The 16,708-nt window shown below is 26.9% G+C and overlaps 4 protein-coding genes across 6 annotated transcripts; 2 read left to right on the top strand and 2 right to left on the bottom strand.

Moving 5' to 3' along the window:
• Positions 1-2,639: 2,639 nt before the first annotated feature.
• Positions 2,640-5,381, top strand: LOC134833914 (centrosomal and chromosomal factor). Of its 2 annotated transcripts, none has more exons than XM_063848414.1 (2): positions 2,640-3,180; positions 3,482-5,381. In XM_063848414.1, the coding sequence occupies exon 2, from the start codon at positions 3,536-3,538 to the stop codon at positions 4,922-4,924; it is 1,389 nt and encodes a 462-aa protein (XP_063704484.1). In that variant the 5' UTR covers positions 2,640-3,180; positions 3,482-3,535; the 3' UTR covers positions 4,925-5,381. The 2 variants fall into 2 exon arrangements, with proteins under 2 accessions (XP_063704484.1, XP_063704485.1); XM_063848415.1 differs by having other exon boundaries at positions 2,640-2,811.
• Positions 5,382-6,684: 1,303 nt separating this feature from the next.
• LOC134835310 (acyl-CoA Delta-9 desaturase-like) lies at positions 6,685-9,057 on the bottom strand. Its single transcript, XM_063850182.1, has 7 exons — positions 8,931-9,057; positions 8,801-8,869; positions 8,599-8,745; positions 8,231-8,534; positions 7,898-7,960; positions 7,746-7,843; positions 6,685-6,944 (listed from the first exon to the last, which is right to left on the bottom strand). Exons 1-7 carry the CDS (start codon positions 9,055-9,057, stop codon positions 6,685-6,687), a joined length of 1,068 nt encoding a protein of 355 aa, XP_063706252.1.
• A 1,990-nt stretch (positions 9,058-11,047) lies between these two features.
• On the top strand, positions 11,048-12,153 carry LOC134834195 (MOB kinase activator-like 4). Its single transcript, XM_063848773.1, has 4 exons — positions 11,048-11,209; positions 11,295-11,568; positions 11,628-11,883; positions 11,940-12,153. The coding sequence occupies exons 1-4, from the start codon at positions 11,150-11,152 to the stop codon at positions 12,016-12,018; spliced, it is 669 nt and encodes a 222-aa protein (XP_063704843.1). The 5' UTR covers positions 11,048-11,149; the 3' UTR covers positions 12,019-12,153.
• Positions 12,154-13,034: 881 nt separating this feature from the next.
• Positions 13,035-15,135, bottom strand: LOC134834842 (lachesin-like). Of its 2 annotated transcripts, XM_063849633.1 has the most exons (6): positions 15,001-15,135; positions 14,580-14,827; positions 14,250-14,509; positions 13,642-14,045; positions 13,417-13,494; positions 13,200-13,276 (listed from the first exon to the last, which is right to left on the bottom strand). In XM_063849633.1, the coding sequence occupies exons 1-5, from the start codon at positions 15,050-15,052 to the stop codon at positions 13,454-13,456; spliced, it is 1,005 nt and encodes a 334-aa protein (XP_063705703.1). In that variant the 5' UTR covers positions 15,053-15,135; the 3' UTR covers positions 13,200-13,276; positions 13,417-13,453. The 2 variants fall into 2 exon arrangements, with proteins under 2 accessions (XP_063705702.1, XP_063705703.1); XM_063849632.1 differs by lacking the exon at positions 13,417-13,494 and having other exon boundaries at positions 13,035-13,276.
• Positions 15,136-16,708: the final 1,573 nt, after the last annotated feature.

The following is a 16,708-nucleotide window of genomic DNA, read 5'->3' on the forward strand; positions in this document are numbered from 1 at the left end:
ACTCGTCTTAAGGCATATTTTCTCATTCTTAACTCAATTTTGTCAAAAATGTCAGTTGTGCGATTTATCCTTTTCGCCCGGGAAATATTTAGATGAGATTCGTACCCATGACTTTCGCCTTGTATCTATAAAAGTCTCTGTACGTCCAGTTGATGATTTTAATTAATTTAACATGTACCCGAATGCCCATTTCAAATTTTTGAGCACTTTTGTGAAAAGACATTTTCGATTTTTTTTTTGATTTTTTTTATTTGAAAATACTACTCGTTTTTCCGCATGTTTTCTCATTTCTAACTCAATTTGCCCAAAAAGTGCGAATGTGCAACTTATCACGTTAGCCCTTCAATTTGAGCAGCATAGAAAGTACTATTTTTATTATTTTTTAAGAATTAAGATGGATGATTATTATAAAACAAATTATAATTACAATTATAAATACAAAACAATTTCTATCGTTATTCCTTCTACAAAACAATCGACTATTATTATTTTAGATACACCTAATCAAATTTAAGTTTTCACGTTTTTTAATCAGAAGTGGACTAAATCAACTATGTGAAAGTAATAAATAATACTAATGATATGTATTTTTGATTGAAGATTAAACTACACATGCATATTACAAATTTTAAATTCATTTATATTTATAAAAGTGCAGTTCGTAATTTATTTTAAAAAATTTGTCCTGAATGCATGCTAAGATCTATGTATGCTGAAATACGAATTCTAATTTGATGTCGATAATGCATTTTTAAATAAAAAAAAATATATATAACCAAATGTGGCTCATTTTTGCCCTACGGAACCTAGGAACAAAAAGTTTGAAATAAATTTAGATCTGCCTAAAATAACTGATAATTATTGTGAAAAATAAATATGTATTTAATAATAAAAAGATATTTGTTGTCTAAAAGAAAAAAAAAATTTTTTCACATAATTTTTGTCATTTCATTCATCATTTTTAGTGGATTTACGTTTCTAAGCATTAACTGTCACATCACTCGAAAAAAAATTATGGCATAAGATTTAAAAAATACATATGTCACCATAGAACTATATATCAGCAAAATTATAGAGCTTACTTAACACTATTAAGTATAAAATAATAAAAATGTTTTAAAAAATTCTCAATTTCAAAAAATTTTCGCATTTCAATATTTCATACCTACGCTTTTTTATACTCCTCACTTCACAATTTTTTAGTTCTCACTTCACATTATCGTACTCCTCATGACCCTTTTCCTTATGACAATTCCATACACCTTACAACCCAAGAGACAGACCTTCATGGTCTTCAAATAACTAAGAACTACGAATAAAAATTTTGGGACACACGACAAGTTAAGTTTCATTTTTTCTTCGAAATGCTGTAAATAGTTTAAAAATGTATTTTAAAGGATTCAACTTCTATGTAGGTTATTGTTTATATTGTATATAGGTATGTAGAAAATACAATTAAAAATGTAAAAATTAATATTTAAATCTTAATGTTAACAAATTGTTTGAAAAAGAAGACCAAGCGAATTCTAAAAATTTTACATTTAATGTTTCAAATGATTCAATAATTTTTATAAACACAAAATATCACATTTTCACAACCATGGTAAAAATTGATGTACCCTGGACGACAAACAACCTTGGTGAACAGAAATTTTGAAATAATGAACTTGAAATTTCGACCTTTCGGATTTCGACAAAGCAAAAGTTTCTTCTTTTTTTTGAAAGTATAAATAACGATAAACTATTAGTTTTTCATTTTTATCCCTTTCCCAGTTTTGGCCACACCAGTGGACATTTTTTAAATTGTTAAACTCTTAGAATTTCTGATATTTTCTCAAAGTTTTTTCTTCATATGTATTCCAGGAAGTTTTAAAAATGATTCGTATAAAGTCATTAAAGTCAAGTTTACGAAAAATATAAAGTGATTTAAGATACCTTTAAAAAAGGAGCGTGCTACTTAAAGAATTTCATGAGTTAATATTCATTTTTACAGAATTCTGATCAAAAATGTATTCGCCCGAGAAGAGATACGGTTTTATTTTTTTAGGATGGATAATCGCCAGCTATTTAAAAGAAAACCGAAAAATTATTAATTGTCGTCCCAAAAATTTTTAGTTATTAGTTCCCGTCCTGTCTCTAGGTCAATTTTGATGTAAAACTATCTTGTTTAACATTTAACTAAACTTTTATTAATATTAACTAAACAAAGAGGAAAAAACTTCTAAACAAACACTATATTGTTTTGCTTTTATTGTATTATTTTTTGTATTATTGTATTATTTATTGTATTATTGCTTTTCCTTATGATTTTTGAAATGTCTCCTATTTGTCATGCACCGAAAATTCCTCAAATATGTGAGTCGTCCAAATGACAGTCACATTGTTGTTTGTGTAGAAAAGAAAAATGATAAAATAAATAATTTTTCTGATTTTATTGACAACATGTAATAAAACTTTAATAAACTTGTTTAAAAAAAAATAGATAATCAAATAAAAAAAAATGTTTGTAGTTATTGCAACAGTTTTATGAATTTGAAACCAAAAATACAATGAAAGTGTCTGTTTTAAATTGTGTACTGGGACCACTTTATTGAAAAATCATTGTCAATGTATTCAATAGTTGAGACGTGAAGCCCGAAGTGTTATATGTGAACTCTATAGCAAGTACATACGAGCATCATAAAATAGAAATATATAAATAAAAATATATGAAGAAAAGTTACTTAAAAATTAAATATTAATGTTGTTTTTCAAACTTAACAAATAAAACTAATAAATTTATAAATTGAAGTTTAATATGACCATGTATCAGTAAAACAAACAGTGAATACATTCAATTAAGATTCATACATATAATGAAGTCAAAATTCAGTAAAGCTCAAGGGTGGATAAATATTATATGTTGAGCTCTGCGTCAAAGGAAACCATTATTATGTTACACAAATATATACTTTGAAATTATATACAGCTGTACATAAAATTTCATACAGAGCTGTATTGTTTAATATTGTACATAATAGACAGGCGTATTGACTGCTAGACAAATAAAAAATAGAAAAAAAACAATTATTGATCAATTTCAATATTACATTCTAAAATCATAAAATATAATATAAAATTATGAATTCCAATTATTTTTGAAACATTAAAGAGATTGTTGGAATCTTCATAATAAATAGTGTAATGCTAAATACAATACAATACATATAGTCAAATTTAAAAGAAAAATGGAGTAGTTTAAATTTTTGAGAAATATTAACGCACGAAATATAAAGTGTTCCTATTTGTTTTAATTATTTACTATAAAACTCTAATATGCACTAAATATATGTAAAATAATTAACAGTTAAAGTTTAGATATACTTTAGATTCATATTTGTTACTGATGTTAAATTTTGTCTACAAATGATTTTTGGTTTCCTATGTGCCAAGCTAACCAAAATATCGCAGTACTTAAAAAGATAAATAATATTTTTCTTAGCATAACTATTAAATCGGAGGAGTTAAATCAGAAGAAATTATACTGCAAATCACTATGGCGATGACAGCTTGTTATCGAAATTTTGAAGTTCCACCAATTTCACAAAATATGTCACATAATCTAATGACCAGTTATCAAGCGCGTCATCATAGTATAACATCACATCAACATTCTCAAAAGGATTACAGTATTCCTTTGCATGTCGATTGCAGTGTGGAATATGAACTACCAAATCAAGCAAAACCTCCAGCTGGTGCACGTGTTGAACCTCTACTTATGATACATCCGTGTTATTTTCGAAAAATGGAGTCACAACGTCGTAGTCCATTCATCAATAATATGCCAAATCAACAAACATCGCATATTAATTCAAGTGGTAGTTTATCTTCAAACAATATAAACACTTCCAATGCAAAAGTTTTTCGACATCAGTCTTCATCAAGCTTGCTGAGACCAAATCATATCAATCACACAACACCTCAGCACCACGGACAAATCTTAAATACTGCCAATGTGCAATTACCGTCATCAAACACAGCAAACACTTTGTCGTCATCTAAAATAAGAACATCGCAACAGCAAATCAATTTGAAACAACAAATAGATGAATATGTCCAAAGGCAAATTGTTCAAATGTCCACACCTCAAACTTCAATAGCCTATTCAATAACTAATAGTCACAATATTTCTCAAATTAACAGCCAAAGTACAAGTAGAGCCTCTAGCAATGGGCATTACCTCGGACAACAATCCCAAAGATCCACATCCACGTGGGATCCTTACAATATTGGTGGACAGCATCAAAAAATTGTTGAAGGCCATAACTCGAAAGAAGCGTCTCACATAAGTAATACATCAATTATTGAAGGGGGAGGATTGTTATCTACAGGACAATGGGGTGAAAATATTGAAAAAACTTCATCTATGGCAGCCATTCCAAGAGATTATCAATCAGGTCCGGAATGCATTCCAATCGTTATCAAGCCAAATACTGTAAAACAAGTACAGCATATCAATATATATCGAAACTCTGTAGGTAAACGAGATGCTATGCTTTCAGGAGTTTACAGTGGTGAAAGTACTTCAACTGAAATTTCACCAACTGATGTAATGTGGAAAACTAATAAGCCAAGAAAGTTTCTTTCGAAAACTGATACTAGCGTAAATAAAATTATGTCAAACAACAAAACAAGTTCCTCAACAAAAAATACATGTTCGAGTATTCAAAGCAACCAAATTTATAACATACACCGTTCATCAACCACAAATCAAGATCAACGTAATATTCTAAGTGGAAAATATAAACAATATTTGCGGTCACAAAGACTGCATCCGTATTCATTGTTACCGGATGCTTTGACAGCAGTTACATCTGAAAGTGCTTTTCCTCAAATAAATTCGACTCCTTCAATGTTTCAACAAATTTCTTGCTTCAACGTGTGATAATTTAAAGTATCAGTTAATGCAAATTACTTATACAGACTGATTAGATTCAAAGATCATAGAAAATTTATCTGAACAAAAGCACTTTAATTAGGATTTTCAATCAATGTTAGCAAATTATAATTGATGGCGAATTTTAACAGATTACAGTTTACGCAAGCAGAAACAGCTGCAGTCGAAAACCGATATTTCATTTCATTTACTTTGATTAATTTGTAATTTTATATGAATATTTTACAAAAGGTAACGTACATATTACAAACAATGCAATGAAATTTAAAATTGATTGAAACAGATAATTTGTTTGTTTATAATATTAAATAAAAAGTAATAATAAAATGTAAATATTATAACAATAATTAAACATATTTACCTGAATCACATGAGAAAAGATTTTTTTTTTTATGTTTTACTTATAAAAATTATTACAAAAATACCTTAAAATTGAAAAGATCTTGGAAACATCTTTCATTTAGAGTCATTTACAAATAGAAAATTTTGCAAGTAAATACTTTCATAGTAAAACATTAAACAATGTTTTAAAATACAAGTTATATTAATTTATGTAGAGATGTACCACCTTTCAAAAATGTAAAAGTAAAAAGGACAAAAGTTATAATTAATTTAAAAAAAGTCAAAGTAAAACTTAGAGTCATTTACAAAAAATAGTATTATTTTCTAGACTAAAGTGTCAAGAATATTAAATAAAACCAAAATTTAAGATGTAAAACAAACAAACTTTGTAAATTATGATTATTAATATTACATATACTCTAGTTTAACAAAATAATAACGAAATATTTCATAAAACGACCGTATTGATTCATATGTATATCCTAATAAATAAATTATAAAACAAGCATGAAGAACATTATTAACTTAGAATGCAGCATAGAAACAATGTAGTAAAACATAAAATAAATGTGATAATAAATTCTATGCTCTTCGCATAAAATTAATAAAAAAAAGTTTTTTAAAAGTAGCATAAACTTCCCTTGTCTTATCATACTATCAAAATTCAACAAAACGAAAAACATAGACAATAGTTTTTTTTTTATTTTTTATACGAGTTTTTAAATAACTATCAACGCAATGTTCAATATATTTTGCATGCAGGTAAAAAAAGGAGCATGAAAAACACCATCAAAAATATTGAACAATTGGGTTTCAAAAATATAAAATGATTTTTTCGTAAAATAAATTATACCTGCTTTTTAAAAAGGGATTGGACATTGGAAGAATCAGGTTTTTTGCTATGTCCCGGTCAATTTTTATATTGTACCCTAAAAAAGTTGATTTTGAACCAAGTTCTCGGTAAGTTTTTGTTTCGCATTTCCGACACTGCTGCACACATGATCATCAACTCCAAAAACATAATACTAATTAGATATGTTTAATTTCATGTACTTACATAAATATTTAAGTGTCTCTAATTTTATTTAAGTTTCTTTATTTATCAACTTATTTATATAACATGATGACCTAAAAATAAATCATTTGAAAATTGTGAAGAACCTAAATATTTTAATAGTTTCATGGGACAATAAAAATACAAATTTTTTGGAATTTTCTTGACAGAAAACAAATAAAACAAATGAAATTTAATTATTTTAATTTTATATATACATATATATTTAAAACATTAATCTATAGATTCAAATTGTTTCTGATTTTATATGAAAAATTCAAGATTTTATAATCTTATCAATCAATCAAGAATCAATAAATACTATGTAAAAATTAAATATATTCACAACAATTCATTGTTTATTTTCTTGATTGTAAATATGAACAAATAATTTATCTTCTTCGTCCAAATCTTTATCGTCCCATCCCCAAATATTTTTGCTAAATTTATTGTCAAACGTTTTGTGATCTGGTTGACAATTATTATTTGAATCGTTTATTTCTTTTGAATATATATTTTTGATATTACTGTATTGATTTGAACCATCTCCAGTACGTATCATTCTTTTTCTAATAGTTTCTTCAGAGACAGTTTTCAAATCATACGCCCAGCCTATAAATATAATAATTTTAATTTAAGTTATTTAAGGGTCATTTCACGAAGAATCACGGAAAATCACAACATTGCCAAATCGAAAATCTAAGAAACTTTCCGTCTAGAGTATAAAAAAATAAGAAACTTTTGTTCTAGCGAAATTTTCTGGCAATGGATTTTCCGAGTTTTTCTTCAGAAACCGATTTCATTGTACAAATGTAAAATGTATGAAAATCGGTACATTTTTGGGTTTCTTGTGACAACTAGTGGGAAATGGTTCAAAATAGCCGAAAAAGGCCAATTAGCCTTAGGCCTCATTGTCAGTTAATCCGCCACTGGTGGCAACGGTCCGTTTCCGACCATATGTTTCATAGAAAAAAAATGATCTACTCAACAAGACAAACAATTCCAGCAGAATTTTTCTTTAAGCGAATTTTTATTCGACCTGAATCTTTAAAAATTGTCGGATTTTCACGTGACCAAAACGTCAAAACTTGAATGTCAATTTTTTTTTTTATTTTTTTTTTACTAGGATTGTTTGTCGTCTGGAGTACATAATTTTTCTCTATGAAACTTGTGATCGCGAATGAATTGTTGCGTCAGGAAACTAAAAAAATGTGAATTTTAAACCCCTTTTTGTCAATTTTGTTTCTGAAGAAAATCTCGGAAAATCCACCGCCAGAGAGTTTCGCTTGAACAAAAGGTTCTAATTTTTTCATGCTCTAGAGGGAAAGTTTCTTAGGTTTTTGATTTGGCGAAGTTGTGATTTTTGTGATTCCTCTTGAAATAACCCATAATACAACTACACACATAAATTACCTATTTTAGCGAAGAAATCGATGAAAGCGATTGTAAAATTATATCCATAGTTTGAAAGTTCCGATGTTTTGTAATCCCAAGGAAACACGTGATGATAGCTTACAAATGTGAAATTTCTTATAAATGGTAAAATTAATTTAAAATTTTCTTACTTGTGCCATCCTTCTCCAAAGCATGTAATGCCCATAATTAGTGTGTCTGTAGGGCTGATATTTCTGACAAAAAATAGTTTTAATTTAGATAAATACAATTACTTAGATGTTTATGTTTCGGGAATGAGAGGGCTTAGAATAGTACGCATCACGTTCTTAAATAGTCCCGTACTTTTAATTATGGAATCATTTGTCTCAAAATTTTTTAAGTGGTCTAAGTGAAACCCAACCACGATTGGAGTTAAATAAAGCTTTTCATGACCTTACATTTGTCAGTTTGATACGCTAACCACTAGACTTCCTATGTTTATAAATTAAAAAAAAAACTCTTACTTGTCATATGGTTTTGCTCCCCACTTATGTGCTCCACTATTAAGTAACCACGTTAAATTTAATCCAACGACATAACGAAAGCATTGGGCATTCCATGCATGAAACCATTGCTCGTCGAATAAAATCGCAGATAGCCAGACTGGAACCAAAAATCCTACAACCGGTAAAAACCAATTACAGTGTTTTTTTTGCCACATTACCAAAGGATCATTCTGCAAATCAGTCATATCTATGTTTTTTCCTTTATTAATAACTTCTGGATGCTTATTGACCAGCAACCATCCAATATGTGAGAAGAAAAATCCTAATGTTTAACAAATAAAATTAATATAAAAAAAATATAATTATAACTTAAATGATCAAGAAACCTTTTTTTGAATTATGTGGATCTGCATCCGTGTCAGTATATTTATGATGGACTCGATGATCTCGTGCCCAATCATATATACATTGTTGAAAAGAAAGCGTTTGGAAAATCAATAATATTATTTTCAACGGTAGTTTTGCTTTATAGGCTAGATTATAAAATTTTAATTCATTAAGATCTCAAAAATAAACTATTTTACATACATTTGTGTGTCCAAAGTCGATGAGCACCTGCTGTAATTCCAATGGCAGCTAAGTTTGCAATGAAAAAAGCTACAAAATGATTTTTAAACAAGTTTTAAAATTTTATAATCTAATTATTTTTTAAACATACCAAACAATGAAACTTGCCATTTGCATTGTGATATGTTGATTGCGCTATAAATTGCTACAGCATGTACATAAGACAATATAATAACATTTCGCCAAATAATTTTTCGTTTATGTATATTTTCTTGCATATTATTTTTGGGTTTTAATAAAATTAGTTGTATGTCAATTAATAAAACTCAATGCACATTTAAAATTGAAATGAATTATTTCTAGGTACTACTTAGTAAGGAAAACAAAATTACTAATTTACTTTTTCAAAATATACGTGCTCGCACTTTTGAGTTTTCAAAAGAAATGACCTCATAAGCTAAATTTTGTAAACTATATGTTAAATTAAAATTTGCATGTTTTGGGCAATTTTTTCACAAACAGGTTTAGTTTTTTTAATCACAGACAAAATCATTTATTTATTTTTGTGTGTGCATTTTGAATATACAAATATGCATACCTACATTTATTGAGGATTTTTAAAATAATAAAAAAAAACAAAGCAAAATTTTGTCATTGTCAAATTTTTTTGTCATAGGTACTTGTTTATTTTTAGGCTTTTTTAAAACTTTACTTTACATTATTTATATTAAATTACAAAAATTTTGTTTTTGTCAAAAAATTGTAAAAACACTCTTCAAACATTTGGCTTTGTTTTTTTTGTTATGATTTATTTTTTAACGTGTTTTTAACGTGATTTAATTAGAATAAAAATTTGTAAAACTTATTTTAAAATATTTCAAAAACTCTCTGGTATTTAACCTACAAATAGAATAGAAACAAATGCGTAAAAAAAAGATTTAGAACAAAAGTTGGGTAAATTCAAGCTACAAAATAATATCGAAAAATAACAATATTTTTTATGAATTTTTTTTTGTTTTAATTTTAATACCTATTAAATAAAAAAGGCATTCTCCTTTTATGTATGTCATGTTCCTATTAGCCATCGGCTTCACACGTCAGATGAGTCGTATCTCGAGAGCATTCAACGACAAATTTATGATGACAATGTCAGCAGATCATCTTTAAAGAGGAAAATTAAATTTACTTGAGCTTTAATTAAAAATTGAAAATTATTTTTCAAAATTTAATGAAACAACATTGTAAATAACTTTTTTGCCAGAACTTGGCACTGATAAATAAAATAAAATAAATACAGTATGATCTCCCAAAATGAGCACCCAAAATTCAAACTAGTACTCTTTTTTATGACATTTTAGAAACACTTTTTTTATTTGAAATATTACACATAAAACTTGAATTTTTGTTTTAAACTTCATAAAAATTGGGGTGCATAATTTCAGAGTAATACCCAATATAAGATTTTTTAGATCTGCCCATTTTAAGGGATTATACTGTATTATGAAATCTATTTTAATTTAGCAAATCCCAAAGTATAGTTTTATACCTATATGGTTTAAAAAGTAAGGTCCCAACGGCCTTACTTTTTAAGCCAAAACTTTTATTCATCAGAAAATGTTTTTTAGAGAGGTCAGAGAAGTTACGCAGCTTAAGTTTTGAGGAATCTTAAATTTTTAAGCCAATTTTTTTTCCAAAAAAAAAAACTTTTCTTTTCTTCTTCTTCCTTGCGTTTATTTTTTCTCATTTGAACTATTTACATAAATAAAGAAAAATTTCCAGTTCATAAAATTAATTATTCACTAGAGTTCGCTCTGGTCCTTGTGTGAATTCTGAGCCTATATCTTCCGCGATCGTGGATCTCTAACTCTAAGGGACTTTTTTTCAACAAAACCTCTCAACAAATCATTTCCTAACAAAAAAAAATTTTGGCTTAAAAACTTAAGTTTCCTAAAAACTTAAGCTGCGTAACTTCTCTGACCTCTCTACAAATTCTCTACAAACTCTGATTAAAAAAATGTTGGCTTAAAAAATAAGGCCGTTGGGACCTTACTTTTTAAACATTACTTGGCCTCGAAAATAGTTGAAATATTTTTTTTTATTTCGGCCCTATTTTATTTTATATAGGTATTTGATTTTATTTTTGATTTTCAGTTGGAGCGGCCTAACCTTTTTTAAATAATTAAATAATAGGTATTCTTAGGGTATTCCTTTTTGTGTTCAACATCACAATAAAACGTGTTTTTTAAACAAATGAACGCATTGAAAATGAAATATTTTAATATTTAAATGTCATTTTGTTTTGGATGCAAGTAAAAAATAAATAAATATTCCCAAACATATTTTTAAGATTTTTTGAAAAGTAATCAAAATATGGAAATGACAGAAAAAGTGAAAATAATTCGAAGAAATCGACCAGGAATAAAATCAAAGGTGCAACTTAAATTTGTTAGATATGTTTTAAACATACATATTTATTTATTGATTTTTATTTTATAAAAATACATTTATTTCACAGCACTTTTTCAAATGGGAAGAAGAACCTTTCGAAGAAATGGATTCTACATTAGCAATACAACAATACATTCAACAAATTATACGAAAAGATCCTTTAAACATAGATTGTATATTGTCAATGCCTGAAAACCAGGATGAAGGGGTTTGGAAGTATGAACATTTACGGCAGTTTTGTATGGAACTTGATGGACTGGCCGTACGCTTGCAGTCTCAATGTTTCCCTAATACATGCAATCAAATGACTGCCACAGAGCAATGGATATTTCTTTGTGCAGGTTAGATAAATTTAGTGAAGAAAACTTTTTATTACTTTACATGTTTCTTACCTAATAAGCTCACAAAACACCGAAAGAATGTCCAGCTATTGATTACACACGTCATACATTAGATGGAGCTGCATGTTTGCTGAATAGTAACAAATATTTTCCTAGCAGAGTGTCAATCAAAGAATCTTCTGTTTTGAAGTTGGGATCTGTATGCCGAAGAGTTTATCGGATTTTTTCTCATGCATATTTTCACCACCGTCGGGTTTTCAATGAATTCGAATCAGAAACTGCTTTGTGTTTAAGGTTCACGCTATTTGTAACAAAGTAAGATATATTTTTGATTTAGTTTTAAAATGCATTTAATTTTTTTTTTCTTTTAGATACAACTTAATGAGTAAAGAGAACCTAATTGTTCCACTTCCAGATAACGAGTCCATTTCAAATGAATCTGAAGCATAAAACAAAAAATGTTGTTTTACAAAAGTAAAGCACATAAACACTTATGGTGCAAACAAAACAAAATATTTTAAATTTTGAAAAGGGATAATTATTTATATTTGATTTTCTGAATTATTATATTATCATTAAAATAAAATTGACTAAAATTTCAAATGTATTAATTTGTATTAATTTTTTATAAAGGCAGATGGCGTCCAAAGAAAGAATAACGTGATTTCAATTTTAATTTGTATTATTGTTAACAACTTTTTTATCTTGATATATTTTCAGTGCGAAGGAAAGTAAAATATCTTTAATTAAAAACTTCTTATACATAAGTTATAAGCTATAAAGATTTCTTTTTGTGTTCGTCGTGAAAAATCAACACCAGTAAAACCTACCCAAATGTTATATGGCATACAGTAAATCTAACGAATATGGGGCATATTTTCCCAAAAACACTATAATGAGACTCATAATATAGAATTTGGAGGTTTAAAAGTTTTGTGCATTTTAAATCGATTTCATATAACTCATGCAGATAAAAAGTATTATAAAAAATATTATTTATACATATGAAACCTATCTATTTAAAGACCTTTGAAAAATACCTAAGTAAGAAAAAAATGAGAACTTTTTAAATCAAATCGATTTATTTTTTTTAGTAAATTTTACACAAAATTAAAATTTTAATTTAATTTTTAGGCTATAGAATTTTTTTAATAATTTTCTTTTTAAACACTGACTTTGAACAAGTTTAATTAATTTTTTTTGATTGATTAAATTAAGTTTTCTAACTTAAAGTTTTCTACTTTCTAAATAGCAAATACAAGCAAAATCTAATATTTATCGTTTATCTTGCGATGTAAAAGTTGATTGATTAATTGAATTGATTGATTGAATTTTGAATTTTCGGCCCTGAATACTGAATACTAATTTTTTAATGTATGTACTTATATCTTCTGGTATAGAAAAAAGATATACCTAATAATCAAAACACCTTTTCCTATTAAAATCTTCAATAAGTTCAAGTTTATTTTAATTAATATACAAATAAAACACACTCACATACATATAAAACTCATCAGATCTAATTTTACAAAAACTTGATCAAATTAATACATTATGGTAAAATCGTCGTTAATATATTAAATAATTATAATCCAAATACAAGATATTATATAAATGATTGAAAATTTATATTGGGTATTTGCTTTAGAGAACTTTGAGCTGTCTATCCATACTAATCCTGAGTAATTTATATTAGGAAATGATTGACCTAAAATTATTTAAAATAGAAAAATGTTTATAAAAAAAACTTCGTCAAAAATAAATTTAAAAAAACTATTTAAAATTTCTACTTAATTTTTTTCAACACATCTATTGTCTAAATGGTTTTATTATCAGAAAATGACAAACCTTTAAAAAAATAATCATAAGAAAATTCTACATCCATCTACAACTTATTATTTGTGTATTCGATTGGAATAACAGGCTCTGTAGAAAATAAAAAAAAAATAAAATAAAATAAATAAATTCAAAAATGAAAAAAAAGAAAATAGAAAAACAGAACAATAAACGCAACTAAACTAACTAAAACTAACTAAACTAACGCAACTAACTAAAATCTGTAAAATTACTTACTATACAAATTGATTCTTGATTGAGCAAATCCCATTTTATTTGTAGCTTTACATTGATAATCTCCATAGTTATGATTTTCAACAGATAAAATCCTAACTTTTGACAATGTTAAATCATTGACGATTCCCAAGTGTGAGATTTCATAATGATTATCATTATACAAGATTTTTCCATCTTTAGTCCATTCAATTTGAGATGGAGGGTGTGCAAGAACGTTGCATTCTAAATCGATTGAATAACCTTGTACTTGTGCAACTTTCGGTCGAAATACTGAAATAATTGGAGCAAACTCAACTTCGAGGTTTACTGATTTTTGTACAGGCTCTCCGACATTATTGCTCGCAGAACAGAAATAAAGTCCACGATCTTCCTTTCGACAATTTTTTATTCTTAATTCTTGTCCCCTGTAAACGAAATTAAATGTTTTAAATGTATGTACTTTAACAAACTAGTAGTGTGTAGTTGCTTTGTTAGTTCGACTTTTTCGTAAAACTTCGGTAGAAAAACTTAAAAAAATGTAAAATGTGAAAAATTAAGAACAATTTAAAACACTCTTGAATTTAAACTTAAAACTTCCGCATCTTTTAGAAAAATTGTATTTTTCTTACTCTGTTGATTGTCCACCTGCAGGTAAAATAGCATTCAAATCTCGAGTCCATGTGATTGTCGGGCGTGGGTATCCCTCAGCGTAGCACTTTAAAACAACATCTTGGCCTTCTTCTACATTCAAATGAAGCGTGGAATGTTGGTCTATGATTGTTGGTGGACTTCGAACTTGTAACTCCACAAATTGCGTTATCTTTGTAGTGAAATTAGCAACAATTTGACATTCATAAATACCGGAATCGTGAATTTGAATATTATTTATCTTCATAATAAAATTAGAGAAATATTTTGCATCAGTATTTTTTATAAACATTTTCAAATATTTAGTATACCTTTAGGCTAAATGTCTGTTGTGAGCCATTTACAAAAACAAGTTCATATCGTGGATCATTTACTAATTTGTTGTTATTAACAGAGACTACTGTTTGATCTGTTGTTATACCACGATGTTTTTTATTCCAAAAAACCGGCAACTCTCCAATATTGTCTACTGTGCAATTCATAACAACATTTTCTCCAATATTTTTTACTTGTTCAGGTGATATGTAAGATATTCCTGCCTTTTTTTCTTCTGAATAACCTTTAGAAATTTATAAGAAATTACGTATTCATATTTTAAATTTTAGACATTCATGTTTGGATTACATCCATTTTGTATTTTTGCACTTCGTAGAAGCCATTATAGAAACGTATCAATCAAATCAGTGTTTACGATGTCAAGATTTTTTTAAAAATTTGTATATGATTACTTACAAATACTTATAATAAGTAAATATGCTGTACAAATAATATTGAAATATCCCATTTTTTGATATAAGAAAAAATAATAATTTGAAAAACACTACTGCTAGTTCTAGAAAAAGGGACTCTATCTTTACTGACTCTATTGTCGTTATAAACTGAAATCAAATTTATGAATGAATATTAAGAATGCAACTGTGTATGTGTCAATATAAACTACATTCATATAGACTAATACATGCACATGAAAAGGGATGCTGGTGAGGAGTAACATGAGGTTATTTATTTACCTATCTGTTATCAACTGAAAAAATGATGAAACAACTGAAGGGCGAAAATGATGAATCGCACAACTACACTTTATAACAAACTGAGAAAAAACGATTTTAAGTTTTTACCAGTTTTTTATGATTTTTTTCTGATCTCTAAAGGACATTTTTGGGAATCCCGATGGGAACTCCGATGAAAGGAATGGATTTTTTCTGCCACTGAAAGTTTAATTAAAAAATAAATTTAAATACTTTGAACAAGCTATATACTCCATTCTTGATTCAAAAACAAAGCTGAACTGTTTGTCTAACGAATTTACCTACAATGAGCAATGAATGAATGGAAAACATTCATGTTAAAAGAAAAATATCTGAAAAACGACCTGCATAACGTATTTTTAATGCAATTAATTTCTATCTAAATGACAATCCATTGGAAGATGCAAACATTTTCAATTTAAGAAATGGAAGAAAAAAACTATTGATGACGTTTAACTCAAAGTTGCGAAAAAATGAATGTATTGTCTTCACATAGACGAATTCATTTATAAATAAATAAATTTTCTGTTGAGAAAAAGGATAAATTTTGAAAGGAGGATTTTTTTTATACATATAGTAAAGTAAATCACTTTTCTTTATTCCAAATAGTGAACTTTTGTTCCTAATTAATTTTTTTTCTTACAAAATCTTTTAAAAAATGCGTTAAAAATTATTTTGGTTTTTTTATGAAAAAAAGACTAAAAATTTTGTAAATTATTTTCATCAAATTTATAGCTTCAAAAGCTTCGAAAGAAAAAACTTACAAAAGTTCATTTCAATTGATATTTTGACCTAATATGAGCCAATAAAATTTTTGGTTTTTTTTTATAAAAAAAAGACTAAAAATTTTGTTTTTTTTTTTTGTGTAAAAATGCTTTTAAATACTATATTATTTTTTTTAAACTTGTAAAAAAAAAACAGTAAAAAATTAATTCTCGAACGAATTTAAACATTGAAATGTTTGAAAATAATTTTTTTGTCTTTCTAAAATTTGATCAAAAATTTTAAATTATCTTATATTGTTAGATTTAATTTTAAAATCTCTACCATATTGTCTTATAAAAGTTCTCATAAAACTAGCTAAGTAGGGAGAAATCCAAAAGTAAAAAAAAAATAAAAAAAAGGAATTTGTAAAGAAAAAATTACGAAGATTGGTACTTTTTTTTTGAAAATAAGTTATTTTGACTAAAAATTTTATTAAATAATTCAAATTTTTAAACTTGTGTTGCACTAAAATAGTGAACTTTTATATTTGAAATAGTTTTTTAGTGCGAAAACTCTAAAATAGTTCACTAAAATAGTGAACAGTACCCTAGAAATCCCTTATCTAAAATGAAGAGAACAGTCTGAAATTGAGCTACCTACCGAATTACGGGATTTTAACTGCATTTTCATGCCATTTGGCTTACTTT

Source organism: Culicoides brevitarsis, chromosome 3 (genome assembly GCF_036172545.1).
Source record: "Culicoides brevitarsis isolate CSIRO-B50_1 chromosome 3, AGI_CSIRO_Cbre_v1, whole genome shotgun sequence".
NCBI classification, from domain to species: Eukaryota; Metazoa; Arthropoda; class Insecta; order Diptera; family Ceratopogonidae; genus Culicoides; species Culicoides brevitarsis.